The sequence below is a fragment of the Alosa alosa genome, chromosome 8 (assembly GCF_017589495.1).
Source record: "Alosa alosa isolate M-15738 ecotype Scorff River chromosome 8, AALO_Geno_1.1, whole genome shotgun sequence".
Classification (NCBI taxonomy): Eukaryota; Metazoa; Chordata; class Actinopteri; order Clupeiformes; family Clupeidae; genus Alosa; species Alosa alosa.
The window spans coordinates 28,408,114-28,420,818 of record NC_063196.1 but is presented as its reverse complement, the minus strand read 5'-3'; the positions used below and the strand labels follow the sequence as shown (position 1 = coordinate 28,420,818).

The 12,705-nt window shown below is 41.2% G+C and overlaps 1 protein-coding gene across 1 annotated transcript; it reads right to left on the bottom strand.

Annotated features, from left to right (window-relative positions):
- Positions 1 to 220: 220 nt before the first annotated feature.
- Positions 221 to 12,053, bottom strand: LOC125298834. The gene is made up of 7 exons (XM_048249703.1): positions 12,017 to 12,053; positions 11,536 to 11,859; positions 10,694 to 10,990; positions 10,479 to 10,580; positions 1,196 to 1,294; positions 1,078 to 1,100; positions 221 to 460 (listed from the first exon to the last, which is right to left on the bottom strand). Exons 1-7 carry the CDS (start codon positions 12,051 to 12,053, stop codon positions 221 to 223), a joined length of 1,122 nt encoding a protein of 373 aa, XP_048105660.1.
- Between the last annotated feature and the right edge of the window lie 652 nt (positions 12,054 to 12,705).

The window sequence follows — 12,705 nt, the reverse complement described above, 5'->3', positions numbered from 1 at the left end:
ACCGTAACCATTTAAAACCGGTTCTGGTTTTCTCAAACACTGCACACACAGGGAAATGTAACTCCCATAAGACATAGGTTTTGGTATCTGGTATTCTCAAACACTGCACACACACAGGGAAATGTAACTCACATAAGACATAGGTGTGTGTGTCTGTATATCTGTCTATCAATCTATCTGTCTGTCTGTCTGTGTGTGTGTATGTGTCAGTGTGACTGTGTTAATGTTGTATCATGGCATCCTTCTGGGTAGTTGCATACACAGTATCAGGGCCCACTGTTCTGCTGCTGTGCAGCTTAATGGCGCTGTAGGTCACAGTGTCCTCAGAGTCCATCTTAGCATTGGTCCGGTTCTGCTTACGGTTCTGCTTCTGGACATCTGTGCACACAGCATCAGGGTCCACTACTCTGCTTCTGAAATGCTCTGTGGCGCTGTAGGTCACAGTGTCCTTAGACTGCTTCTGTAAACAAACAAACAAACACACAAACGTATCACCCCACACTGAGGTGCATGAACATGAGGATAAACAAACATGATGAGTAATGACTCACTGCAGAAGGCCCAGCTGGAGTTGGGTTGAGGTGCTGCAAGGCTGCATAGTGCAGATCAGCTCCTTCCTCTTCCTCCTGTACAGAAAACCGATACATTACCATTGATTTGGCAACACGATCAATCATAAGTTAAATGGGAATCAGATTATTAGCAGATAGTCAACCTCAGAAGCACAGTCAGACCATTATTTTACTTCCATGGTCATCAGTACAAATTGCCTATAAACTGGCCAATAGCTCTTGGCCTGTGTTGAATGTATGCATGGTTAATATATTACTGTGTTAAATGTATGCACTGTTAATATATTATTGTGTTGAATGCATGCACTGTTAGTATATTATTGTTTTATGTTTACTGAGGGGACTGGTGGCAGAGCAGACTGGATGGCGGAATGGATTAATGAAACGCTTTGACTCTGTGGAAAAAAAAAACAATGGCTCGAATTACATAGAATACCATAAACAAACAAACAAACAATACTCAACAGTCATAATTTGAAGTGCATCAAAAAAAAAAACATCTCACCGATCTGTGTTCTTTTCTTGCATCTGCAATATAAACATAAATATTGTAGCTGTGTAATGCACATAATTATATTAAATGGCCATACTAAGGGTGGCTGTGTTTCTTGTGATCTACTCACTTGTCCTTCTCTTGTGTATCACCACAACCACCAGCAGTGCAGCAGACAGCAGAGAAACAGAGACGGCAACTCCAGCAATCAGAACTACATCTGGGAAGACTGGGGTGCGCAGATAGCACAGCAGATAACTACATTTTTTAGAGAAATCTTGCAAATGTGGATTTACAAATCAACAAATAAAAGACAGATTTCATGTGAACTATAAGCTGTCGGTTCATGTTTTAGCTGCTTGAGCAAAGAACACATGAGTTGTCCTGTATCATTCAAAAACACATGAGTTGTCCTGTACTGTATTATTCAAAGAACACATGAGTTGTCCTGTACTGTATCTTTCAAAGAACACATGAGTTGTCCTGTATCATTCAAACAACACATGAGTTGTCCTGTATCATTCAAAGAACACATGAGTTGTCCTGTATCATTCAAAGAACACATGAGTTGTCCTGTATCATTCAAGTTTCCCAAATCATCCTTCTGTTCTCAGTGCCACCCTCCGTCTCCTCCACCCCACCCATCTGGGCCTTGATTGGTTGTCCAGGGGATTGGTGTCTCACCTGATGGTGTCTCACCTGATGAGGTAGTAGAGCTTGCAGTCGAGTCTGGAACTGAGAGAGAGGAAGATCAAGCAGAAATTGCATTGATGTGAGTTCCCTTAAATGAATAACATCATCAGTATCAAAGGAAACTACAGTAAATGATCATGACATGTTTATCACATCCAGACAGGAAATAGATTGAATATTGATTTGTCATGGCCTTACCTGATGAGTCTGTAAGGGATGCTGGAGTGGAGTCTGGTACTGATGAAGATCAGACAGAATTCATTTGAGTTTTCACAAAATGCATTGGAAACACATGTTATTACTCAGGTGATGAAATGGTAAGCTATGTACTGTACATAAAAAAAAAATAAACTTAAAGGATAATTCCGGTGTGATATTGACCTAAAGTGTGTTGAAACATGATAGTGAGTGTGAACGTATGTCTCATAGCTCACCTCGGCTTGTCCCCTGCACTCAGAAATCTGCCGCTAGTTAGCCAATGCTACCAACAGTGTTTCGTTGTGGTACCTCGGGCATCGGCCTAGCCATGCAAATAATGTCTAGTTTTAAATGTCAAGGCCCTCGGAAGTCTACCAATGAAGTATGGAGCTACTTTGAGCCTCGTAAATGGTGTAAAACAGTGATATATTTGCATGGCTAGGCCGATGCCCGAGGCACCACAACGAAACACTGCTGGTAGCATTGGCTAACTAGCGCCAGATTTCTGAGTGCAGGGGACAAGCTGAGTTGAGCTATGAGACATACGTTCACACTCGGTATCATGTTTCAAGACACTTTAGATCAAAATCACACCGGAATTATCCTTTAATAAAAATAATAATATTTGCCTTCACAAAACATATTGAAAAATGTAATATTTGTGTGTTTGCGGGTTATATAAAAGTGTCTCATCATCACTGACCTTTAACTCTAATGGTGTAGGTGGCAGAGGTCCGAACATGCCCTCGTGCAGTCATCTGGCATCTCCAAGTCCTCTGAGTGTGAGTGGTGTTTGGATCTCTGAGCTCCACGGTTAGCTGGATCTTACAGCGTGCTCGGTCATTACTGTTGTTCTTTAGCTCTTTCCCTCCCTCATCCAGCACGCTCAGATGAATTTCGTAATTATGACCTTCTGCATGACACCAATCAAAAGGGTTCAGGATGCAGTGGAGAGTCACAGTACTGCCTGCCTCCATCTCAGTCTCTCTGGGGGAAGCAAAGACTGCAGGAGGAAATGACATCATCAGTTTACGGCCTGTTAATGTCAATAACATGAATAAACCTAAATTTAATTCCAACCATGTACAGTAAGCTTGTTGCAGTGATTATTTAAAATTGTATCCAGGGTGTAATAAGCATTAATTCTTCTCAAAGACTTGGTTACGGAGTTTCAGAAAAGTAAACCCACCATAAAGAACAGTCAGGCGAACTACAGGTTGTGTTCTACTTTCTCTCAAGTACTGTTGGCAGGTGTAGTCTCCAGCATCCTCAGGTGTGACATCAGTGATGTGGAGAGAACAGTTAGGGAGCAAACTCACTCTATGTGTAGCTACAGCAGGTTGGATATTTCCATATTCAACCAACTGTGTTCCAGTGCTATTAGTCCATCTAGTGGAGGAGCATCCAGGACCAACCACTTTATCACAGGGCAGAGTAGCTGCTCTACCTGCACTGGAGAACACTGTGGGGGGGCGGTGCCCTCGGACACCTGGAGATGAGATCACATAAGTCACTGGCAAAGATTAAGTACAGGTCCAATTATTCTTGATACAGGTCCAATAATTCTTTAAGCAAGACAAATAGACACTATTTGGCTCCTTGTATTGGTACCAGTAGGGTACTGGGTTGTCACTAGTGCTTTATGTGTTGTCATCTGTATGAGGAGCATAACAAGTGAGGAACAGAGTTAGTTAGTTATGCTTGGTTGTCACATTTACTAAACCACAAAACATGGAATTGCATTTTGCACACAATGTTATTACATTGAACTGACATAATTTGCCAAGTGCCAACGCAACGGATTTATCCAGCACAACCATGTAAGATGAATGTGAAACCAGGAAGAGGAAGTGATAACATGGGATCCCTTGGTGAAACCAGGAAGAGGAAATGATCACATGGGATCCCTTGGTGAAACCAGGAAGGGGAAATGATCACATGGAATCCCTTGGTGAAACCAGGAAGAGGAAATGATCACATGGAATCCCTTGGTGAAACCAGGAAGGGGAAATGATCACATGGGATCCCTTGGTGAAACCAGGAAGAGGAAATGATCACATGGGATCCCATGGTGTCACCGCTTTATTGTGTTCCGATGAGCCTTTGCTAGAATACTGAGATAATCAAGCAACTATCAGTGTTGCCAAAAGTGTTCTCACAGGTTTTCTTATTGTTAGTTATGTTCAGAGACCAATATAATTTGGAGCTGTGTTGAATCTTATGTTATGCTTTCAGATGCAATTCTTTGCTCCCACCATGAGTGCATTAGGTTTACAACTTCCACCTTACAGAAGTTATTAATGGTTCCATGTTACACATTACTAAATTTCCACAATGAATGCTTTTGAATACTGTGGCACAATGTTTCATCTCAAGACTTTGCAAATGATATTCTATTAACACTGGTGCTGCAATATTAATGACAACATCTGAATGCTATATACCCATAAGCCTCATCTGTATCACATAATCATATCGAAATGACATGTATATTTCTTGTTAACTTAAAACATAATTTAAACAATTTCATTGGAATTCATTGTTAAAAATGCGTCATCTTGGCATGAATCAATTTTGAAAGAGAAAAGTAAAAGAGAACTGCTAAATTTATGTTAGACACTTAATTTATGTGCAACTGATGTACATATTAAAAGTATGTAAATCAAATGGGTTATTTTTTTAGTGTATGACTGTTTTTGTACTTCTGTTGTCTGTGAAAGTGTAAACAGCCTTTGCTTTGTAGACAGAGTAATGAAAACTGCAACAGTCAGTTTGTGCTTCCCACTGACAGGAGGAATTACTACAGTGTTACATGATTTTGTAATTAATACATTCATTTGGTAGCACATATTCCCTTTGAAATATGTTAAACTTGATGCCCCAATCTTTACACACATGTCCATTTTCCTTTGAAAATTAAACATGACCTCTGATTCTGACCCATGTCCAATGTCTGGTTTGTATCTCATCCACATTAAAGTTCATTGTAACTTTATCAGATAGATAGATAGATAGATACTTTATTGATCCCCAAGGGGAAATTCAATAACATTTATAGTGTTGATTCCATGGTCACATTGGCCTGCATTTCACATTCAAATCTATTACAACCTTAGAAGAGCAGTAGTACTTAGTACAAGTAGTTGGTAGTAGCAGTAGTAGTTGGTAGTAGTAGTAGTTGGTAGTAGCAGCAGTAGTAGTAGTTGGTAGACGTGATAGGGAACACCAAGAGTAGTACTGGTGGTTGCCGAGGTAACATTAGTTAGTTCCATGTAACTCACCCATGTGGTCCTGACTCAGACATATCAGCAACACCATCAGAGCGCACTGGATGGACACCATCTTCTCCTTTATCCTCCTGTTTCACTTTTACTCTGAGTGCATCACTGAAGTAAAAGCTGTTGGTCACTCTCTCTTCTTTATTCAGGCACTCTGTGCTTCCTTAAAAGGCAGCATGGTTAAGAAGGCCTATGCTATTTCTTCCTGTACACGGTGAAAGGTTTCGGCCACTTCTGGTCTTCGGCAGGGCTTTTAGAAACTCATGAAAAACAGACGTTTGTTTTAATGCTTTATAGCTATTATGATAAAGACTTTAGCACCTCCCATGATCATCTGTGGTGCCTGGACTTCTGCACTGATTTCAGTGCAGATTTTTCCATCTTCCAAGACTATCCAATATTCCTTTGTTGAATGAATAGGTTATAGAGAGCTGCCAATCTGTTTTACATACCTTCCCTTCTAACTTGAGAGAATTCATTTTGTTCCATTACTAATATCTTAAATTGTGTATATTTACACAGATTTTTGCACTTTTATTGAAAGAATGTATATGTATATCATTAATTGAAGTAAATTCAAAACATCACAATCAACTGAAATAACACCAGACATACTTAGGGTTACTTCAGATTTAATAGGCTAGCAGATATTTTCAGAGTGGAATGGAGGACTCATGGTGTAATTGAAACAGTCATGACACATTTATTACACATGAAGTAAATAGCCACATCCCCCTGCACTCTTACTTGCGCAAACAAAAATAAGATACGCCACAAAGGGCCACCAAAGAGCAGATACTGTGCTAAACAGTTTTTATTTACATATGCACATTATGACCAGATTCCACACTAGTTGCAGAACTATTTACCACAAACACAAGACAGCCTCTACTACACCCTTACTGAAAAGGGTGTTTATGATGTTTATCTTACAACACCATATTGTATTATGTTATTGTTGTTGTAGTGGCTATTACGCATGTTTTTCACCAGTCTGGCTGGACGCTTCAAAAAATGATTGTTACTTTTCCATCTAAGGTCTTTGAATGAGATATGATATTTTCACCATTCAAAAGTTTGGAGACACTTCGAAATGTCTATGTTTTCATCATTAATGTTGTAAATGACTGTTGTAGAAAGAAATGCCTGATCTTTAATGGAAAATCTACATTGCCCATTATTAGCAGACATTCATCCAATGTTCCATAGACACATTCTGTTTACTAATCTGATATCATTTCAAAAGGCTAACTGTTTTGATTTCTCCTCCATCTATCTACCCATGTCCTTGATTGCCTAGCCCCCCCATAAATGCACAAATAGGCTGACACCAGACATAATTTCACTGCATTTCTTACTTCCAGTAACTATATGCATGTGACAATAAACTTCCTTGTATCCTTGTGTCCTTCAGAAACCATTGGAGAACCATGCAACTGATCTCAGCTGGTATTCTGTCTACAATGGAGTGGAATGGAAATGGAATGGACACCAAACTTTTGAATGGTAGAGTACATACAGTACCCTCCAGAACCATTGCCACCTTTGGTAAAGTTAAAGAAATATAGGTATAAAAAAAATAATCTTTTGGCGATTTATTGTACTCTCACAATGAAAACAATGAGGAAAAATCCACCCTTGAAGGGAAGGAAAATTTATTCTGAGAAAAATAAAATGAAAAATGAATAATTAATAAAATAATTAACAAAAACATGTTGCTCACAATTATTAAACTTATTAAAGACATTAAACTTCCCCTTTAAGGCTACAGAGGCCTTTCATGCAGCTGATTTCAGCCATACACAGGAAAGGTGTTAAATTCCTTGTGCTAGAGGTAGGGGAAGTCCCACAGTGGGCGATCAACTACCAAGCCTGTTTCACATTACACAGCATGACACAAGATTCAGCGACCATGCACAACTGGCAGTCACAGTCTCCAGCTTCTGAGATCAATATCAAATATTTGTCTGTGTTGGGGTTTTTTTTCAAAGGAACTTACAAATGTTTATGGGTTAACAATGCTTGACATTTAGCAGGACGGTGAATGGATGGCATACGAATATGTCAAAGGAGAAATAGTATCTCATCTATCTAGTTTTGTTTCTATGTTTCAAGAAAACTCAAGAGTTTGTCATGAGAAAGACCTGAACACGATACAGTGAATTGACAACATGCTGTCTCTAACAACATGGGAGAAGATACTACTAGATATTGAGATGCTTAGAAATGACTTTAGTAGCGTGTGTGTGTGTGTGTGTGTGTGTGTGTGTGTGTGTGTGTGTGTGTGTGTGTGTGTGTGTGTGTGTGTGTGTGTGTGTGTGTGTGTGTGTGTGTGTGTGTGTGTGTGTGTGTGTGTGTGTGTGTGTGTGTGTGTGTGTGTGTGTGTGTGTGTGTGTGTGTGTGTGTGTGTGTGTGTGTGTGTGTGTGTGTGTGTGTGTGTGTGTGTGTGTGTGTGTGTGTGTGTGTGTGTGTGTGTGTGTGTGTGTGTGTGTGTGTGTGTGTGTGTGTGTGTGTGTGTGTGTGTGTGTGTGTGTGTGTGTGTGTGTGTGTGTGTGTGTGTGTGTGTGTGTGTGTGTGTGTGTGTGTGTGTGTGTGTGTGTGTGTGTGTGTGTGTGTGTGTGTGTGTGTGTGTGTGTGTGTGTGTGTGTGTGTGTGTGTGTGTGTGTGTGTGTGTGTGTGTGTGTGTGTGTGTGTGTGTGTGTGTGTGTGTGTGTGTGTGTGTGTGTGTGTGTGTGTGTGTGTGTGTGTGTGTGTGTGTGTCTGGCAGAATCAGACAGATCAGCAACACCATCAGAGCACAGGGAGTGGACTCAAGCCTCCAGACACACAGAGTCAGCCTTCCTTCTGTGTGTGTTTCCTCCAAGTGCAGCTAAGTGTCATGAAGTGTGAATTGTGATGGAATTCAACTCCTGTTCCCCCACTGGGTTTTGAGACACCTTTACACCAACATAAGATCAGTGCCAAAACCCCCCTGGAGGCTGGTGTCTCAGGAGGACCTGCTCAATCATCTACGTGTGAATCTTCTCCTCGTTTATCACACAGTGGTGCTCGGCCAACATTAATGGTGTCTGTGTAGAGAGGTCACCCTCCTCTACATTAATGGTGTCTGTGTAGAGACGTCACCCCCCTCTACATGGTGTCTGTGTAGAGACGTCACCCCCCTCTACAAGATGTCTGTGTAGAGACGTCACCCTCCTACATTAATGGTGTCTGTGTAGAGACGTCACCCTCCTCTACATTAATGGTGTCTGTGTAGAGACGTCACCCCCCTCTACATGGTGTCTGTGTAGAGACGTCACCCTCCTCTACATTAATGGTGTCTGTGTATAGAATGTAAAAACTGGTCACACTGATGACAACTTAGGCCGAAACGCGTTTGTGTTAGTGGACATGGTTCAATAAAATATAAGCATTATGAGGAAAAAGCTTGGGAGTGCGGTTTTTCATGTTATTTTGACTCTCTCTGCTAAGCCTATAAATAAGGTATAGGCACTAAAACAATAGGCATAGCAGAGAGAGAAACATCATCACAGACATTTTCACACCAATGTCACCATCTGTTTCACCTGTTGTCCTCTGGGAGGCGCTACAGGTGCATCAAATCCAGAACCAACAGACTCAGAAACAGCATCATCCCCAGGGCCAGAACCATATTGAGTCCAAACACTGCCAGAGCATCATTCCATCCTGACTACATGCCTATTGTTTTAGCGCCTATACCTTATTTATTCTGTTTTATACACATCTGAGGTTTATAACGCATTAAGCACTTTAGCTTCCAATGCGTGAATGTGGTATATCAGCTTCAAGCCTTGATGTCCTTTTTATGTTGCAAATGCACTTTAAATCGAATTGTTCAATGACAAATAAATGTTGATTCTGAAATAAATAAATAAACAGCACCTTTTCAGATTGGTTTCTAGCTAATGGCCACTAATAGCCTCTGAACAGTCAAAGCTGAAGCCAGTAACATTATACATGGTCACTTAATAAACTGTGAGTTTTCCCATGTCCCAATGTATAATGTTACTGGCTTCAGTGAGTTTATAAGAAACTCATTTATTATTGTATTCATTTGGCGAAGGTCCTCCACAATCATGTTTAATCAGTTTGACAAAATAGAGCCAACATGCAGATATTGCACACACACATGTATGTATAAACATTTTTAATAAAACATGATTTTACATTTATGCATTTAGCAGATGCTTATCCAAAGCGGCTTACATGACATAATTAGGATTATTAAGATGCTATAATTTAAGAAAAGTACAATTACATTTGATATTCCATTCAATTAATTTTATTTGTCATCAAATTGCAATTCCCAAGCACAAAATGTAAAAAAAGTATAAAATGTATAAATATGCTGTTAAGTGCATAAATAAGCTGTACAATGCAAAGGTGTCCTAACTTCAGCTTTGAGGTAGACTGCAAGTAAGCTAATTTCCGTGTTCCTTTAAAGCACTGGCATTCTGCTGTAAGAGGCCATGCAGCTAGTATGTTGTGCAATCAGTAAACCTCTAGACTTGCTGGTGACAGACCATGCTAGCAGTGTGCCTCTCCTTCTGAGCCCTCAAGGTTGTGGGTTCAAGCCCAGCATAGGAACTGTGCTGTACAGTAAACACAAGGATGCTTGATACACTTAGACCGATGCTATTTGTATTAGCTTCCACTCCCATTGTATTGGTTTTATTAAACAGTATGAGTAGATTTGTTTCAGATATGATAGGGACACCGTATTGATGGCCAAACAAAATATCCCAGTACACGTACAAAAATGTTGCTTCAAAAAGCTCCAGATGACGTCAATGTCTGAATTTACTCACACAAAGTAGGCTACATGCCATGAAGTCATTTAAGTCAGTGGTTCCTGATCTTGCTTTGGAACACACAATTTCCCATGTTCATTAAGTCGCAACCCATATACATTTTTTTAGCGATCAAGCCAACAGATACGGTGAGCTATGGTGTGTGTGTGTGTGTGTGTGTGTGTGTGTGTGTGTGTGTGTGTGTGTGTGTGTGTGTGTGTGTGTGTGTGTGTGTGTTTGTGTGTGTGTGTGTGTGTGTGTGTGTGTGTGTCACTCTTTCTCACAGGTCTGCTTCCTCCTCCACACTAAATGAACAGTTCCAATGAGCCCAGGCACAATCAGCACTTTGAGGAGGATGCTGTGTCTGATAAGAATCTCTGGAATACACAAATAAATACACGCACACACACAAACACACACACGCATGCACATGCACACACACTCACATACACGCACATATACAGAGATGGTGGTGGTGCTGTTGCTGGTGTGGTTGGTTCTGGGGCTGTCACTACAGGGATTCTAGTTGGTACCACTGCAAAAGTTTAAGAAGAGTGAAGTCTTGTCAGAAAACCGCATTCTAATTCTCATACCATGTACATGGTGTATGTTTAACATACAATATATGACAAGCCCTTAATCACTGACCAGGCACTCTGATGGTGTGGGAGACAGAAGTCTGAACCCGCCCTCCTGCAGTCAGCTGGCAGGTCCAGGTCCTCTGAGTGTGACCAGGGTTTGGTGCTCTGAGCTCCATAGTCAGTGTGATGTGACAGGAAGATACTCTTCTAATCTGGAGGCTGTTGGTGTTCTGCAGCTCCACTCCTCCTTCACCCACCCAGCTCAGATCTCTTTTGTGCATTGCATTCTCACACGTATTATAGTCGGTGTGCAGGAGGCAGTGCAGGGTCACAACACCATTTGCCTCTGTCCTAGATAAGGAAACTACAAGACAAAAAAGAAAATAAAGACATCCACTACTGCAGGTACGTATAGACCCTTTCAACAAGGTAAACAAAAACAATGCTTGAACGTTCTATTTGGGCCCCAATCTACTTCCTCTGCATTAAGATAACAAATGGAATGTTAAAAAGGAAGTCTTGTGGGGCCAACTATGATGCTGATAATGGAACTCTCTTGAAAGGGTCCATAGAGAATTAAGCATAAATTAAGCATAAAAACATTTAACTAGCCTGAGTCAAGTCCAACCTGTACATGAAGTTGGATAAAAAAAAACATCAAAACATCAACTTTTTCAGTGCCAAGAGAGTGGACTTTTCAATGCTCAAGGTTCCTCATATTCTGAGCTGGGAAATTCAGCCTTTTGCCATAATGCTCCCACATCCTGGGATAATCTTCAACGCACTGTAAACAACACGAACTCTCGGCATAACTGAACATTAGGACTACCCTCAATGAAAGTCCGAGAATAAATCGAGGTTAAATTAATAAATTAATGAATAAGTGAATGTCTGGCTGATCACACTTACTGGTCAGAACAGAGAGTTCAACCGTAGCATCGCCTCCAATTTGTCTTCCACCCTCATACTGCCGACAGGTGTATTGTCCAGCGTCCTCAGTGGTGACATCAGTGATGTGGAGAGAACAGTCAGGGAGGAGACTCAGTCTCTCAGCTCTGTGTGTGTTGTTTGGTCTGATCTTCCCCATGGTGACTTCCTCAACAAAAGCCTCTCTGTGACTGTTGTAGATCCATGTAGTAGATGAACACTTTGGGAATCTGTCCACCACATTAGCACAGGGCAGAGTGGCAGCCCATCCTGCTTTGGGGAACACATATTGCTGCCCTCCAACACCTGAGAAGAGAATATAGAACACTCGCTATGGAAAAAACAAATACAATAAAAAAAAACTTTTATGGAAACACTTTTCATTATAAATTCATCCTTTAGAGAGTTGTGACACATCAGATAATGGCCGGAGAATCAGGTCCTCTTTTTTGCCTGGTCTCACCTTGCAGTAGCAGCAGCACAGTCAGCAGTAGTCCCATTGTTGGATTTGTTGGGTTGTGCAGCTTTGCCATTTCCTCTGATCTCTTGAGCTGGTGTGTGTCTACTCTGAGCCTCACACAGGTGATGATGAGAATGTATCTGCCCTTCATATATATATATATATATATATCCTCATGACACATGACAAGGCTGCATCCTGAGTCTTTGCACACTGTCCTAATATGGTCAGAGTGTACCTTACTGTGGAAAGGACAACCAGGCGTGTGGTGTGTGTGTCTGGCACTGGAGAGCTAAAACTGAACTGTGCCTAATCTTCCATTTACACAGGAGCTGATGCTCTTTTACACCTCCAGTTAAAGACGCCTCTGTAGTGACATCCTGAGGGTCAGATAAGAGGAAACATTGTGCCCACTCAGTACCTGAGAGTGCCTCAGGACATAGTTCATTGTTTATCTGCTCATTTCTGCCTAATAAGGCATACAGTCTCTCTTTGTATGAGTGTGTGTGCCTGTGTCTGCCTGTTGGTGTGTGTGTGTTTTGACTGTGTGTTTTGTCTCCCTGTGGGATGCCAGTGAGGACCTGGCACTGTCAGGACGATGGCAGCAGGACGATGGCAGCAGGCAGTAGCTCTGGTACCACCTCTGAACTGGGTTCTGCTCAAGGTGTCTTCTTGCCACTGTCACCTGTGCT

Excerpts from the sequence above, each read along its gene's own strand:
- LOC125298834 (XM_048249703.1), bottom strand. The coding sequence starts at position 12,053 with ATGGGACTACTGCTGACTGTGCTGCTGCTACTGCAAG. Across the intron at positions 11,860-12,016 it reads TGTGCTGCTGCTACTGCAAG|GTGTTGGAGGGCAGCAATAT; the intron begins GTGAGACCAGGC and ends TTCTCTTCTCAG. Across the intron at positions 10,581-10,693 it reads CCACACCATCAGAGTGCCTG|TGGTACCAACTAGAATCCCT; the intron begins GTCAGTGATTAA and ends AAACTTTTGCAG.